Raw genomic sequence first — 17,449 nt, 5'->3', positions numbered from 1 at the left:
ATAATAACGACAATAATCATAATCATTGTTGACAGTTTATACAGATTAAAGCAGCGTTTCCTATTATTTTAAAACATGATTTAAGTTGGACAGCTCTCACAAAAACAGTATATATACAATATATATATATCGTTTTTTTAGTGTGTACAACCGGAGCTTCCATTCACTTTGAGTCCTGTGAGGGAGGGAGACAGCAGGAGAGGGAGGTGGGTGGAGGATGATGAGGGAGGTGGTGATGTTGGGTGTGTGGGGTGACACCCTCCACAGCAGCCCTCCCCACCGTGACAGGGCTCTCTCGGGCACACGCATGGCGCGGACGGGCCGAGATGCTGAGCCTGTGCACGGATAAATGACTTGACTCGGCGCAGTGGGGCTATAAAGCCTGGACCGGCTGCGGACAGCTCACACACCCACACACACACTGTGGATGTTCAACAGGCTGCACACAATCTGAATGACTGTTTTCATCTGGCTGGTTTTCTATCTGTTGCTTTGAGGAGATTTTCAGACTAATAACCAAATATTTTGATGGATAAAATGTAGTCCAATTATCTTCTCTTTATTAATTTTATTTTTGGGAAACGAAATCCCCAGCACATATTTGGGGGGAAATCGCTCAAGCCGATGCATCCAGGACATATCTAGGTAATGAGCTTATTCACCAGAACTGCTTTAAATTATACTGCACAGCCAGAGCTTTACCTTTAATGACCTGCGCATCTAATGTAAATGTTTTTGTGACCACCCCGCTGCAGGATCCCCACCATGGATGTGACACTGGAGGGGATCGACCCTGCGACTCCCAGAGCTTTCTTACTGGCCTGCGTGACTCTGCTCTTCTCCCTCCACCTGTGGCGTTGGCTCGGGCAGCGCTCTGTCCCGGGACCGCCCGGTCCTCTCGCCTGGCCGCTCATCGGCAACGCGGCGCAACTCGGCAAGCTACCGCACCTGTACCTGACGCGCATGGCACAGAAGTACGGCAACGTGTTCCAGATCAAACTGGGCAGCCGCACCGTGGTGGTGCTGAACGGGGACTCCATCAAGCAGGCGCTCGTCAAGCAGGGAACCGACTTTGCCGGGAGACCGGACTTCGCCTCCTTCAAGTACATCTTCGACGGGGACAGCCTCGCGTTTGGCCCCTTCACGGACTGGTGGAAGGTGCACCGCAAAGTGGCGCAGTCCACCGTGCGCACGTTTTCCACCGGGAACACGACCACTAAAAAGACTTTCGAGCATCACGTCCTGTGCGAGTTCAGGGAGCTGCTGCAGCTGTTCGTGGGCAAGACCAAGCAGCACCGCTTCTTCCAGCCCATGACCTATCTGGTGGTGTCCACGGCGAACATCATGAGCGCGGTGTGCTTTGGGAAGAGGTACACGTACGAGGATGAGGAGTTCCGGCAGGTGGTGGGCAGGAACGACCAGTTCACCCAGACCGTGGGCGCAGGGAGCATCGTGGACGTGATGCCCTGGCTCCAGTACTTCCCCAACCCCATCAAAACCATGTTTGACAACTTCAAGAAGCTGAATCTGGAGTTTGGCCAGTTTATCCGTGATAAAGTCATTGAGCACAGGAAAACGATCCAGTCGAGCATCACCAGGGACATGACGGATGCTTTGATTATGGCGTTGGACAAACTGGGAGATAAGACTGAACTCACAGGAGGGAAGGACTACGTGAGCCCCACTATGGGAGATATATTCGGAGCAAGTCAAGACACTCTGTCCACAGCTCTGCAGTGGATCGTCCTCATACTCGTCAAGTAAGTAGCTTTTATTTTATTTCACACAGAACATTTGAATACCCTGAGCATATACTAACCAACATGAAGATAACAGCAGACAGTGAACCCGGCAGCTGAGGCTCCACACCTGAGGAAGCTGGGTTGTGTTATGTAACACTATATGTGGTGGAGCTGAGGCACAGGCAGGTACTGGCAGCAGAACATAAAGAACTGTAACTGCACACCACTGAGAGGGAATGAAGTGCCAAGTCAGCGTTTTCACTATACAAGTATCAAAGAACTTTGCCAGATTTAACATGAGTCCATTTTCTAATCTTGCTTAATTGTTTAATCCCATCAGTGCCCATGGATTGAACAATAAAACCGGCTGCTGTAATTCAACACCAGACTGAGCTTCCTGTTTTAAATGAAGATACAGTAATTCTAGAAGAAGTTGGGCGAGGAACGGGAAATAATTTTGGTTGCACACACAAATTGCGTCCTCAGATAAAATGCCATCATGCTTTTCCCTCTGTTACTACAGTCTTACGTTGCCTTACATGTAACCTCCATCCTCTATAGTCGCTAAAACATGCTCACTGTCTACGCAGGTATCCTGAGATGCAGCTGCGTATCCAGCAGGAGGTGGATAAGGTGGTGGACCGCAGCCGACTCCCCTCCATCGAGGACCAGCTGCAGCTGCCCTACATCATGGCCTTCGTTTATGAGGTGATGCGCTTCACCAGCTTCGTCCCCCTCACCATCCCACACTCCACCATCACCGACACCTCCATCATGGGCTACACCATACCAAAGAACACGGTCATCTTCATCAACCAGTGGTCCATCAACCATGACCCGGCCCTGTGGTCCCACCCGGAGACCTTCAACCCCCAGCGCTTCCTGGACCAGAATGGTGCTCTGAACAAGGACCTGACCAGCAGCGTGCTCATCTTCTCGCTGGGCAAGCGACGGTGCATCGGCGAGGAGCTGTCCAAGCTGCAGCTGTTCCTTTTCACCGCCCTCATCGCCCACCAGTGCCACATCACCGCGGACCCGGCCAGGCCGCTCAAATTAGACTACAACTATGGACTTACTCTGAAACCTCACGCCTTCTCCATAGCAGTATCTCTGCGTGGACATAATATGTCGCTGTTAGACGAGGCTACGAGGGACGTAAGTGCTGAGGAGGTCAAAGGCGAGCCCTCATCAGACTCACCGACAAAAACTGAATAAAATCAAAACATAAGCATTGAAAAACGAAGGCTGAAACAAAAAAGACTTTTGTAGACTCTGTAGCTCATGTTTATGGGCTGAACTGTATTTATAAACTAAAATCTGAGGATAAACTATTGTCCTCGAATGTTATTTTGGATATAACATTGAGTTGAGAGTGATTTAACAGTTGTGATCACCAATTACTGATTTCTAAGTACTGCAGTGCCAGACGGAAACAGATGTGTTTCACAGGAGACATGGCGTGTAGTGTAGACACGCAACGTCTCAGACAGGCAGCAGTTCACCTGGAGTGAATCTCCTCCCACATCAAACGCAATCTGACAAAGCACTTAGGAAACATAGCATCTTCTTTTGATTCATCAAGGCGGAGGACTACAGTCAGCTGCACATCACCGGCAAAACTCAGCCGCGACGCAGGCAAACAGGCCTTACAAGTCCCGACAGCTGCAGGAACGGAAGCCTTGTGATTTTGGTGTGAATGCCATCGCTGAGGAATTTATTGGGGACTTCCTGGTGTTGTTATGCTCTCTCTTAGATGCCGTCAGATAAAAATAAGACTACTTTGAATCTGCAAAATGTAAGCTTCTCATGATTCCTTTATTTTAGCCCCAAGTTTCATTCACTTTTATTCCTGATCCTTTCAAGGCCCTTCACAACAAAAGATTGTAGCATTTGAAGGTTAAACAATCAATACTGGAGTTTTAAGATTTCTATGTCAGGTTAGATGCCAGATCAGTAAGTGAATCTACGTGAACAGGTGAATGTACTCATGTCTACTAACAAACTAATTATATTTCTAGATCTTTTAAAATATATATATATATATATATATATATATATATATATATATATATATATATATATATATATATATATATATATATATATATATATATATAATAAAGCATAGTTACTCAGGATTAAGGCCTGTGAAACTCATCATACTGTTTTAGCCACAATGCTTTGTGCAGTCATGTATTCTACTACTTACTGTAGTCGTTAATTGACAGGAGTGTAAAGGGTACAACAGAGCTACTGCCAGGACTGCTCTGTTGGTGCATGCACCCACAGTATATGGACAGATGAATATTCTATCACTGTTATTTTGGCTCTTTTTGGTTTAACTATTTATTTTTAGGATGCTGTTCTATGGAAAACCTTTTTGCATCATTTAATTTCCATACTCAAGATGCCAGTAACCAAATATTTGGTCTTCGTGTTGTTATATTTACAGAAACATTCATGCATTTGCTGTCTCAGTGAGACCGACGCACTGACTGTAAAGTCTTGGATTCGAGCGTTTGTTAGCTTGGGGACTTCCTGGTGTTGCTAAATTAGGGCCCTTGGCCTTCCGCCAAGGGCCCGATTTCAATTCAATCAAGCTGCAATAAATTCACAATCGTAGATATCAGTTCAATAAATATACCTGATGTTAAAGAAAGTGAAAGAAAATTCCTGGATCCGGGTTACTGTACCTAAGTGTTGGCATACAAATAAAGTTTCAAAAGCTAAAACGCAAGAAATACCTCAAATCCAAACTGTACACTATCTTTACCTCAAATTCTTCTTTTCAAAGAACTAAATTGAGATGAGTGAAAGGTTGAAGGTGACCTATCATTTATTACCGCTCAGTCTGGCATTCAGGTTCTTTAAGCTTTGGACTGCACACATAACTGCAGCTGTGAATTTAGCTCTTCTGAGTATTTCCTCAAGCCACTTGCCTGAAAGTTTGTTTGAAATATTGTAATAAACAGACCCTTTAACTATCCCGGTCTCTCACTGATGTCGTTTATTTCTTTGAATGGTTAAAGGTGAAAAACAGGTCACATAAATACCCATGTGAAATCCCCAAGCACAGAAAATCACCAAGCAGAGAAAATCGTATGCAATAGAATCAGAATCAGCCACCGTATATATATTCCCGTTGTTTTGTTCAAAATCTTTGACACAGATGTGAGGCCGATCAACGCTTCTAACAGTCTCGCTGTGAGCCACTAAATACAAATGCAACTAGCTGTTGGCGTCGTGCCTGGTCAGGTGGGAACAAAGGAGAAGTGTTTGGGAGATCCCTTTCCCTGCAGAGCGTTCTTATCTCACCCTGACAGAACATCCTGTCCTTGATCAGCGAGAGCCAGCCAGCCAGACAACTTTCAGAGTGCGTGACAAATTCAGATAGAACTCCAGCAGATGATTACTGATACAGCTGTAAGCCCCCCCCCCCCCCAGCTTTTTTTTTCTTTTTTACAAATAGAGAATTAAATCTGAAGAATAAATAGTGCCAGTGAAGTCATGTGTGGCAGCATTCCAAGCATAACCTTTAGGAATGGGAAGGAAAACAAGTTTGTTTCTGCACCTTTTGGGTGAAACACGGAGTAGGAGGGTGAGCTGACAGATCATCAAACAGTAATGAGCTAAAAAATACAGAGACGCTGACAATGTCATGGTTAATAGGTCGGATTCAGTGGGATGATGACTTGGGTAATAATTCCAGACAATATCAGGCTTCAGGGGGTGCTGCTTTGGTTGTGTTTCCCTCCTTGTGTTACAGGAGGCTACAGAGGGAAGCAGAAAATACAGCACAAGCTTTCATTCTGCGAATCACCGCATGCTGATTGAAAATGACAAGAGAAGCGCCACGCGTTGCACAGTCAAGCAGGTGCATTGAATAATTTTGGCGGACGTGCATGGTAAGAAGGGCTGTGGTGGAATAAGCCAGCGCTGAGAAAGATAAAATATTGCATGAAGAGGTGGTGAGACAAATCCTGTGTCATTACAGCTTAGACCTGTCAAGAGCACATTAACAAGATTAGTGTGGATCTCTGTATTTAAGCTTGTATCCTGCACTGGCTGAGGATGAAACAAGCTCACATGCAGCACACACTCACAACAAGCTACTTCAGCTGTTGAGCAGGAGTTGTGTAACTTAATCACAGTTGAGCTCAGTGTGTGAATGGAAGGATACATGAAGATCTGATTGAAGGTGAGCAAGATTGTGAAGAGAAGGTTACTGAGAGGCTGATAGGAGCTCAGGCATGAAACCGGAGTTATGAAATGTCAGCACAGGACTGATGAACACTATTCTCACTATGCAAAGAAAATTGTTGAACCAAAAACAAATACTTCACTTGGTGAGACATCAATAAATTTAGTTTCTATTTAAACAAAATGTTAAGTTTTATTAAGATAATTGATTGCTGTCATTTGAAAAACCTTAATTAAGGCCCATTTATGACTTTTTCGGGGTTGGTAAACAATTATATTTGTTCAGTTAAGATAAATCATGAGTAATGTGATTAGCGATGTCGCCTCAGAGGCTCTGGTTTGGCCTTTATGGAGTTTGTGTGTTCGTCCCATGTTTGCATGGGTTTTTCCAGGTATGGCCGCTCCCTCCCACAATTCAAAGACATTTGGATGGATAGGGGCTAGGTTTATTGCAGACTTGACCTTGTGTTATTATTCTGTGATACCAAAGGTCAAAGGTCAAGACAACCCGGACTAAATTGGCTTGACCAGATTGAGAAATTAATATGAAGCTAAAAAGTGTTCTAGACCGAGGCTGAAAAGAGGAGCTGCAGCAAGTCATGAGCACGTGAACCTGCATGTAATATTTTGTAAATTATGAACCTGAATACAATCATATTATGTCTCACTTAAGTATGAATTCTGAAACTTTCAAAGTTACAAAAACAAAGTGTAATGATAAAATTTCCTTCAGTTTGCAGGTCTTACTGCTTCTTACTTTTTACCAAACAAAATCTAACAAGTTTATTATAACTTAAACTTAATATAAAGAATTTGCAGTATGGTATAGAATGATATTAATCTTCTTGTCTACCTCTAGCAAATAACCTAAGTCCCTCAATCAGGCTCTGATTGGAATGACATTAAGACAATTTACTTAACTTTGTTTTTACTGTTTTCTAATCTGTAATATTGTTATTGTCATATTTGTGCTCTACTGTTGTCTAATAATGCTTGATGATCACTGTTTTCTATAAACAATTTATAACTATTATTATTCTACATAATATATATTTTTGCCATTCTTAGGACAAAATACAACACAGTCCATAAGCAACCTAGACTCAGAAAAGTGGCATATAGACAGAAAGCCTTTTTTTTCTGGTAATTGGACATCATGAGAAAATCAAACTCTGATGCAGAGGTCTTGTCTGGTACGCAGAAGCATGCACAGACAATCAAGATGAGATGCAATCAGACTCAGAGACGTACAGTACTTTATGATGCCAGTGAATAAACATAAAAGTTTCCCTCGTATTTAAGAAAAAACTGATTTCGAGTTTTGCAGCTGTGTCAACTGAAAGGTTTGATTGAAGTGCCAATAAAGTCAGTTGTGGGGGGTTGAAGTTTTCATGACTGCATAAACAAACACCCGTGCTCATTTGGGAGGCACCTATTTGGAGTGGCTCTACCAGGGAAACAAATTCTGAAACATGACCAGACTGGTGAGATGCGTTGGCCTGAATCTGATCCAGTAGCTAATTCCCAAATGGCCTGGCACCAATGTGAAGTCTGGGGAAAAAAGCGAAGGGATATGTGAAAACTCCACAAACATTCATACTCCTGCAGGAGCCTGCTCGATACATTTAGTTTTGTTGTGGATTATAAATCAAGATCAAGTTTATAATCAAATTTAAATCGCATTAGATTTAATTAAAAATTACTGATGATAGCATCTTTAGTGAGAGGGTATTCGCACAAACAAGCTCCTGTTTTCAAACAAGCGAGAAAATGAGAATCTGATAATTACAATCAGGACAGCACAGATTTAATTATAGACTCCAGTAACCAGTAATTGTCAGTTACAGCAAAATGTGCATGACTGTACAGTATAATCTATATGTAGTGTAGTGGATTTCAGATAGTCTTCATTAATGTTTTGCTTTGGCATGTGAAAAAAAAAAAAAGGAAATACATTCATATTGCTGTTTGAAAAATCTGTAAAGTGAGAAATTCTTACAATTAGAGTAATCCTTAATTAGAGTCATCTTAAATATAGTAAAGACTTTACAGTGATAGAAAAAGAAGAATCTCCCCCAAAAAATCTCCAAAACAAACAAAACTTAAGGTTTCATACAACATGCATGAAACAAGACTGACAACAAACACTCACTTAATAATATGGAATGACCAACATCAAATATACCACCATTACCTCGGATATTAGTGCTGATATCGAGCCTGGAACGCATCACATCATGCCAAAGCAACAAGTGTGCCTCTTTTTTCATTAGTTTAAAGGAGAATTTCCGGAGTTTTATATCTGGGTGCTATGTTCATGAATGTAGGTTTGTAAACGAATGGTACATTCAAAACTTTTTGTAATCGTTCCAGTAGAATGTCTCTGCTGGCAGCCGCATCTCAACGCAGCGGCTACAATGGAATAGTATGGGGCAACTTCAACAATCCACAAAATGTCTGCTATAGATGTTTTTTTCACCAATAAAATGCTCAAAATGTTGTTCTGGGTCTTTGCTACAAGGGTGGCAACATTACACGTCTCACTTTCCCTAGGTTGGATGGCTGTCCTTACTTGATTGACTATATGCACAAATATCTCCTAAAAATTGAGGAGCTAGCGGCAGCATACAGTGGAGGGTCAACAGCAAGGTTGAGGGGTGAGACTTCCCTTTAAGCGAGACATGTATAATGTTGCCAGAGACTTAATTAGTAAGAATAACACATTTTAAGTGGACATCTGATTAACTGTCACAGTTGCCCCATATGGTCACACTGTAGCCGCTGCTGCTGTGTCATGGTGCTGGTGGAGGGAATCTATAGCACCGATTCCAAAGGTTTTTTAAATTAACACACCCACATTTATAAACACAGCGCCCAGGTGGAAAAAGACCAGAATTTACCATTTAACTTACTCTCACTTTCAATGAGATTTGAATATACATGCAAATCAGTGCGGTTCTTTTTAAACACCCTTGTCTTATATTAGTTATTGATTGAACTAATGAGGCTTCATAATCAAATATTGTCCCTTAATGGAAAAACAATGTGGACTTATCTAGGTTGTTTTCTAAATTAATAGAAACCTGAGCAAAACTTAAATTGAACCTTAACCGGGATAATTAGATGTTGTATATAAACACAGTGAAACAGGAGCCCTCTAAAAACAGACTCTTTTTTTACTTGAGCTCGAGTGGTGTGCTGAAGAAGGCTCTCCTCTTTGTTTTACATAAAACGTTCAAAATCAGAAAAATCTCAATAAAATTGGCTTTAAATTTCACATATTTAAAAATAGAGTGTAAGGGAGCCAGAGCTCAATAGAGGAACATGTAGAAAATTAAAGGATTTAGGTCGTCATGCTAGAAGAAAACCATTCCTGAAATATTTGAACAGAGTCGGAAAGGTATATTATTTAAAAAACCCACTAATGCTGCTTATTGTTTAAAATTCTAAAAACATAAATAGAATCATTCGATAAGCAGTAGATACAATTTTTTTTAGGAATGACATGTCATGTCATAAAAGTCAATTGTGATATATGAATGTCCTACTAAGAGTTCCGTGCAAAATAATTCAATAGGGCTTGGTGACAGATGTGTATAACAGCGGTCCAGGAAAAACATTACAAACCAACCACACACGCATTGCAAATAGTGTTCTTACTTGTCTTCCTGTTTGATCACTTAATAAACTGCAATTAATCCCAGAGTGACATTACTGTCACAGGTACTGAATAGCAGGAGGTAACCCAACTAATGAAACGCTGCCAAAGTCAACAACCACAGAACATCACATCTCATGAAAGAGATCATAAAAGAACATATTCACCTACGTGTTTACCACATGATCAAGTTATTTCAGAACATGCAGGTGTAAGTACAAGTGTCCGGCGAGCTGTGACGCTGGTCTGAACGACAGCAGAGCGAAGAGGGCGAGAGGTCATCCAGTGGTCATGGCCCGCTGAGATCTTTGTCTGGGTGCGCCATTGTCTGATGTGCTTTTGTTATCGAGACTTGAATGTTTAGTGACAGAGAGACAGTGAAAAAAAAGGACAAAAGAGGAAGGAACAACATGTCCCATGGGTCACTTTCCCAAAAAGTGACACATCTTTGTTGTTGTAGAAACTCGCAGGAATCAGACCTCAGAGAGGATATGTACAACAATGTTGCTGAACCAGATAGGAACAGATTTAGAGACTATCAATCAAATAAAATTTACTACTATCCATTCAATCAACAGAAACCCATCTCAAAGGCTTGATGAAGATCCAGAGTGATGCAAGAAATAATTCTCTCACTGATTTAGTACAACCAGGTATGTGATGTTTATATAACTACACAGTGTCTGATTTAAAAGAACACAGGGTGGTTGTGGCTGCACTGGTGATAAAGAGCTACACCACAGCTCCTTCCACTCACAGAGTGAATTAATATAAGGGCCTCAGTACCATTGTGACCACACACAAACCTAAACCTAAACCTAAACCTACACATACACACACACACACGCACACACAGATCCAAAGTCAAAAGGAATGCGCTGCTGAGCAGTGTCATCACACTCCGAGTGCTGGGCGGAGGAACTCCAGATCCTTTTGTGCGTCTTCATCCTGAGGGAAAAAAACATGATTTCAAATATAATGAAATGTAATTGTGACTGATTAAGCAGCCACCCAAACAACTAGTACATTTCTGTTCAGAAAAACCGATGAGCCGATTTTTCTTGAAACGTGTGGACCAAGAAAGAAAGCATTATATTTTTTTCACTTTCAGATTGCAAGATTCGGCTTTTTGTGATATTTTCTCTGATTTCCGAAGGAGTAATTCACACATCTTAATTAGTAACTCAAGCACATTTATGGAACTGATATCTATGAGTGTGTGAAATTTATTGCAACTTGATCATGGGGGACTGTTAGATCTTTGCGGAGGTCTGCGCTCTACTGAGAGACATTCTAGTTCCTAGTTTTTTATGCATTCTTAACAGATGAGAAAAGACATGAGGAAAAATCCCTACGAGACACAAATACAATGTTGCAACATAACAGTGATGGAATCTCACCTCTTTGGAGACAGAATTCATTGAACAAGCCGTTTCACACATCGTCTTGGCTTTTTCTCGCTGCCCCAGGTCTCTGTAACACTGTCAAAGAAAAGACAAAGAAACTGTCAACATGTTGAGTCCCAGCAGGATCCTAGAGAGCCTTGTGACAAAGCTCCAGGTACTGACCTTGGCTAGATATACATAGTTGACTTTCGAATACCCGGGATGGATCTCCTCAGCCTGAATACAAACACAGACAAAAAATGGTTTTGATTCATTATTTAAATATTTTAGCTTTATAGGAATAATGTGTTAAAGGTTATTCGCAAGTAAAAAGCTGGTGGTACATTGAAGCTGGGTTAACGGTTTGTTTGTATATCTGTATCTTCTCTATTTAAATAAAGATAGTGATCTAATGGCTAGCACTAGTATCTGTATCATCATAAGGGACAAAAACCAGAGACATTTTCCCTGACTCATCCTGATGTTCCAACACAACAGTTAGTCAAGTAAAGATAACCAAAGGTTAGGATCCAGGGATCTCCTGCTGTAACCCTGCAGGATGTGTCTGTTAAAAACTCTCCTCCAGTGTCACGAGCAACATGTCATAACAGGACCACTTAAATCAAAACGATGAGTGAGACACACAAGATTTGAATAGGAGAAAACAGGTATATTGGCCACAGGCAGAAACTCCATTTCTCTGCTATATAAACATTGAAAATGTGGGAACTGTGTAAACAAGGGTTTGGTGTTTGGACTCTGGGCACAGGAGCAGCCTGGAGGAAAGTCGCAGAAGTTTGCTGGACAAACAGGACACTGTTTGTTTTTTTAGCTACATCAATTTTACAGCTTATGTTCAGTAATTGCTTTTACAGTTAAAAGTTATTAAAACAGATGATTTATGTCTTAGGTACGTATATTTCTGTTAAATTTGCTCATTGATGTCAATGGAATTTACATGATAACTGCTTGACACACATTGGTTTGCTTTAAGTCAATGTACTCATATTTGTAATTGACATCTTGCTGAATTATCTAACAGTGAGTTTGGATGATTATTATACTGTATGAAAATGCTCTCTTTTTACTAGTATCAGATTTGTTTTATTTATTTTATTTAGTTCTGATGGCATTTTGACGGCATGTTTGATGGAAATAAGTGCCCATAACCAAAAGAACGCCTTGTGTTTGTGTTGTAACTGCGGATTCTTCATGTCATGAGAAAACATGAAACTTATAGAACTGTGTGAAAATAAAAAACAAACATCTGCTGCCCAATCCGAGTGCAGTTATTTACACACGTTTCACGAATGGGCAACTAAAGTCAATCAGTTTAGCAGCTCTCTCAAATCCAGAAGGCTTTGCCACTTCATGCCGTGTTTGTGCAGGTGTGCAGAGGTGAGAAAATAAAAAGGTCTCCCAACACTTACACGATTAATTACAATTCGTACAATTAATGCAAATTTGATGTTGGGTGTTATGGTTGTAAACAAGTGTTCACACGCGGTCAACACGCGGTGACAGAGAAGTCCTGCAGACTGATGAAAAGGGGTAAATTGAGAAACGGTACCTTAAGAAAATTATTGAGTGCATCTTCAATTGTGGCACTTGGAGGTTCTCCGAATAACGTGGCCGCCACTTTCCTTTCAATCCACGACAACTGAGCGACCTGCAAAACAAGCAAACACCTGACAATTACGAACAACCCTGCTAATTAGTCTGACAGTGAATTTACACCAGGATGGATAAAACAAACAAATATGTATTAACTGGCTCCTTCACATACTGGCAGCAACAAAAGCACATTTCTGACCACACCCAGCAGTGATGTCACAGTTGACCCATGAGGAGACCTGCACCCTGCTGCACTAGGGTGACATGTTAAATCACAGGATGTCCGACAAACAAGATTTCAGGTGTTGTCGAGATTCTCTTTAAAACTTTAAAGAGCAGTTGTGAATAACAGTGGTCATCAACTTCAAACAACTCATCACACCTCATTCAATTTCTAACATAAAAGTTGGATTTCACTGCTGCTTCACTTGAAATAAGATGCAACGTGGAGGGCTCGTTTTCTATTGCATTATGTAGGTTTTGGTTTTAATGTATTTAAGCAACCACATGTAGAATAAGAGCTTGAGCAGTTGACAGAACGAAAGTAACCGAGTTTCCTGCCACGACAGATTTTGACACATCATTTTTCTTCTTCGGTATTTCCATGACCACATGTTTTGGGAGTTTCTTTCCTATCTTTATTTAAGAGCATGGTCCTTCGGTTTGAGAAGAGGGCTTAGGACGTTCAGATTTTGCACCTGTCTCGCTCACACTCAGGTATACCCTGCTTGTGCTCAGATTTCCTGCGCTCCGGCTTCAGGTCCTCGTGTTCATGCTGCTTCTGTGCACGTGTGAACCATCTGTTCATAGAGTCTTTTTTCTGTGTTCGGACTTTTTGTGCAAAAACTCCAAAACAATAGAAAACCAGGTGTAGTGATGATGAATGGAACTGTCCAACCTTCGTTTTGGCTACTTTTGCAGAAGCTGGAGCCCCAGAAATCTAAGCACAAGCAGGTTATATTTGAGAAAGAGCACTGCAGAATCTGAAAGTCCTGCTTAAAATTGAAAGACCATGCTCTTTAATTAAGATATGAAAAAAGACCATACACATAAAATGCACACCTTAGAGTTGATAATAACCAGGAGAAGTCTGGGTCAAACATGTAATGTTCCTGCCTCACACCATTCATCAGAGCCATGTCTAATTGTAGGTGTAGCGTTGCTTTGGCGTCATCGCAGGACCTTTCAAATAGAACCTCTGGCTGAAGGCAAACACTAAATCATTGTTGAACATGGGCGCAACACAGAGAAGCCCATAAAACTCAAAGCTGGAAAATATCAGGTGTTACAGCTCTACTTAATTTACACAGTAGCTCACACCTTTTCTGGTTCTAACAGTATAGGTGAGAGTTATATAATTTTATCAGGTCAATCTCCATAATACCCTCCTTCCTTTCCGGAACTTAGTTTGACAACTGGCACCACATTCAGTAATAAATCATTAAATAACAGCAGAATGTCGGTAAACCCCTACCTCTAAATGAAAATAATTCCTCATCATCACTCACTGCATTTAAATAACAGCAAAGATAAAATAACTGACAGACAAAGAAACAATCATGAGCTACTTAAAAAGCAAACAGCTGCACTGAAAGAACATGAAATGAATAGAAACACGGTGGAAGTATGTCCATGGCACGATAACATATCCCAAATCCCGCAGATGGAAAAAAAAAACAGATGGAAACCGAAACAGTTGGGTTAGGTTAAGAATGGGGGTAAACTGTGGGTGGGTTAGCAGAGGGAGGCAGGAGGCCTGGCAGACATGTGAGGAGAGATGGGACAGACGTGTGCTGCGTGTCGGGACGGTCACATACGGAGTAGCACCAGCGGCCCAGCAGGTAGTAGGACAATGGGTCTTGCGGGTTCAGCTCAATGGCTTTATCCAGATGATCCTGGGAGGGGAGGCAGACAGACAGGGAGAAGATTTTCACTGTTGATTCATGACACGGCTGCTGTTTCCACTGCCTTCTGTTCTGACCTGATCTGTCCTGCTTCACCAACCCACAAGTATTTCACAAACACCTCACACACACGCGATCTAGCCGTGCGAGCACACACTCCTGCTGTCACGCAGTCTCCCTCCCTCGTTCTTTTCCCTTCTTCCTCTGTCTGACTCAAGTTTTTTTTAAATATATATTAATATTCACATACACAAAATGTTCCTCTCCCGCCTCTTTCTCCTTCTCTTTAGCCTTTCAAGAGTTTGCAGGTACAGTGTTCGGGGGAAGCTGCTGACAGAAGATAAAATGCTACGTGCTGTTCTTCCAAACACGTCTTATGCAACTGAATGGCTAAAGGAGTGGCTAAGTGACATAAGTAGCTGTTTCCCTCTACTCTTAGTACATGAGAGGAGCAATGTCCAGTATACAGTGCCTTGCATAAGTATTCACCCCCCTTGGACTTTTTCCCATTATGTACTGTTACTAACTGGAATTCAAATAGACTTAAATAAACGTTTTCCCATTTGATCAACAAAACATGCATAGTACTTTGGAGGTGCAAAATACATTTTATTTTGACACAAACAATAATGAGAACAAAAAAGTTGACATCTGTTGGGTGCATAAGTATTCACCCCCCTGTGTCAATACTTGGTAGAACCCCCTTTCGCTGCAATTACAGCTGCAAGTCTTTTGGGGTATGTCTCTACCAGCTTTGCACATCTAGAGATGGAAAGGTTTGTCCATTCTTCTTGGCAAAAAAGATGAAGCTCAGTCAGATTGGATGGAGACCGTCTGTGAACCGCAATCTTCAAGTCTTGCCATAGATTCTCTATTGGATTGAGGTCTGGGCTTTGACTGGGCCATTTTAAGACATTAACATTCTTTAATCCAAACCATTCCTTTGTAGCTCTGGCTGTATGTTTAGGGTCATTGTCCTGCTGGAAGATGAACCTCTGCCCCAGTCTCAAGTCTTTTGCAGACTGCATCAGATTTTCTTCAAGGATTTCCCTGTATTTGGCTCCATCCATCTTTCCCTCTATTCTGACCAGTTTCCCTGTACCTGCTGAAGAGAAGCATCCCCACAGCATGACGCTACCACCACCATGTTTCATTGTTGGGATGGTGTGCTCAGGGTGATGGGCAGTGTTGGGTTTTCGCCACACATAGCGTTTTGCATTGAGGCCAAAAAGTTCAATTTTGGTCTCATCTGACCAGAGCACCCTCTTCCACATGTTTGCTGTGTCTCCCACATGGCTTCTGGCAAACTACAAACGGGATTTTTTATGGATCCCTTTCAACAATGGCTTTCTTCTTGCCACTCTTCCATAAAGGCCAGATTTGTGGAGTAGACGACTAATAGTTGTCCTGTGGACAGATTCTCCCACCTCAGCTGTGGATCTCTGCAACTCCTCCAGAGTAACCATGGGCCTCCTGGTTGCTTCTCTGATTAATTTTCTCCTTGTCCGACTCTTCAGTTTGGGTGGACGGCCTCCTCTTGGTAGGTTTGCGGTTGTGCCATATTCTTTCCATTTTCTTATGATGGATTTTATGGTGCTCAGAGAGATGTTCAAAGCTCTGGATATTTTTTTATAACCTAACCCTGCTTCATATTTCTCCACAACTTTATCCCTGACCTGTTTGGTGAGCTCCTTGGTCTTCATGATGCTGTTTGTTCAGTAATGATCTCCAAAAAACTCTGAGTCCGTCACAGAACAGGTGTATTTATACTGAGATTAAATTGCAGACAGGTGGACCCTATTTACTAAATATGTGACTTGCAAATGTGACTTGTGAATGCAATTGGTCGCACCAGATCTTTGTTAGGGGTTTCACAGTAAAGGGGGTGAATACATATGCACTCAACACTTTTCAGATTTTTATTTGTAAATAATTGTGAAATCCATGTAATATTTCCCCCCACTTCCAAATGATGCACTATTTTGTGTTGGTCCATTACATAAACTCACGATGAAATAAATTTTAATCTGTGGTTATACCATGACAAAATGTAGAAAAGTCCAAAGGGGGTGAATACTTATGCAAGGCACTGTATATACACAGTATGAAGATGAATTTCATTTAACAGTCACACCAAGTTACAGAATGAGAAGTCCAGGACACAACATATGACTAGAGTACTGTCTGTGTTTGACAACAACGTACCTTGAAGATGTATCCGTTCTTTATCTTGTTCTGCACAGTGTCGTATTCCGTCATTATTCCACACATGATGGCATACCTGCGCAGAGAGCACAGTGTTGTTGATAAGGTGTCTTTAGGTTTTAGATTTAGGCCCACTATTACTCTATTTATTGTCCTACAAAAAATATATAAACAGCACCCGAATTAAAGAAAGAAGAGAAAACAACTGAAAGAAAGTGGAAAAAAGTTAAACAAGTTACAGAAAAATAGAGGAAAAAACGCATTGTTTAATTTGCAACCTGTACTTTTGTAATGAGTTGAGTCAAGAACTTTTATATTCTAAATAAACACAGACAAACTTTAGGTAGTAACTATCAACAGAAATTCAGAGTGAGTTATTTATCACAGTCTGAGGTGTAGTTTGCTTTTAATTTATTCTGGCAGGGAGCTTGGCTGTTATATTCCACTGGTGGACTCCTTCACATTCACAGACATGAATACATTCAGAAATGTTATTAGAGACATCAGTGTGCTCTGGTCGTAGTGCTTTGATGGATGGTTGAATTGTGTCTTGAATCCCCTCTGCCCAAACTTTTCCAATATAAGAATTGGTTGGGTTTTGTTGTGAAAGCATAAAAATAGTTGGCAATCTGACGTCCACTTTGTCTTCATGTATTCTGCGCACATCACTATTAATACTTTATTAGCCCCTTTTACTTTGATAGGTCAGAGCCAGTGCCGAAGTATTGGCTCTTGGCCAGA

The 17,449-nt window shown here is 41.4% G+C and overlaps 2 protein-coding genes across 4 annotated transcripts in view; one reads left to right on the top strand and one right to left on the bottom strand.

The window, feature by feature from the left end:
- The first annotated feature begins 308 nt into the window (after positions 1 to 308).
- LOC128453164 (cytochrome P450 1B1) lies at positions 309 to 4,726 on the top strand. Its single transcript, XM_053435891.1, has 3 exons — positions 309 to 645; positions 756 to 1,760; positions 2,333 to 4,726. The coding sequence occupies exons 2-3, from the start codon at positions 766 to 768 to the stop codon at positions 2,955 to 2,957; spliced, it is 1,620 nt and encodes a 539-aa protein (XP_053291866.1). The 5' UTR covers positions 309 to 645; positions 756 to 765; the 3' UTR covers positions 2,958 to 4,726.
- Positions 4,727 to 7,727: 3,001 nt separating this feature from the next.
- Positions 7,728 to 17,449, bottom strand: part of LOC128453165 (regulator of microtubule dynamics protein 2) — a 33,239-nt gene continuing 23,517 nt past the window's right edge. For all 3 annotated transcript variants that reach the window (XM_053435892.1, XM_053435893.1, XM_053435894.1), the window contains exons 6-11: positions 16,709 to 16,784; positions 14,417 to 14,494; positions 12,556 to 12,654; positions 11,169 to 11,222; positions 11,001 to 11,081; positions 7,728 to 10,548 (exon numbers count right to left, since the gene is read on the bottom strand). In XM_053435892.1, the coding sequence (XP_053291867.1) occupies positions 10,495 to 10,548; positions 11,001 to 11,081; positions 11,169 to 11,222; positions 12,556 to 12,654; positions 14,417 to 14,494; positions 16,709 to 16,784 (442 nt within the window). In that variant the 3' untranslated portion in view covers positions 7,728 to 10,494. The remainder of the gene's footprint in view (positions 10,549 to 11,000; positions 11,082 to 11,168; positions 11,223 to 12,555; positions 12,655 to 14,416; positions 14,495 to 16,708; positions 16,785 to 17,449) is intronic.

Source organism: Pleuronectes platessa, chromosome 12, assembly GCF_947347685.1.
Source record: "Pleuronectes platessa chromosome 12, fPlePla1.1, whole genome shotgun sequence".
NCBI lineage: Eukaryota > Metazoa > Chordata > Actinopteri > Pleuronectiformes > Pleuronectidae > Pleuronectes > Pleuronectes platessa.
This window is presented reverse-complemented; position numbering and strand designations above follow the sequence as displayed.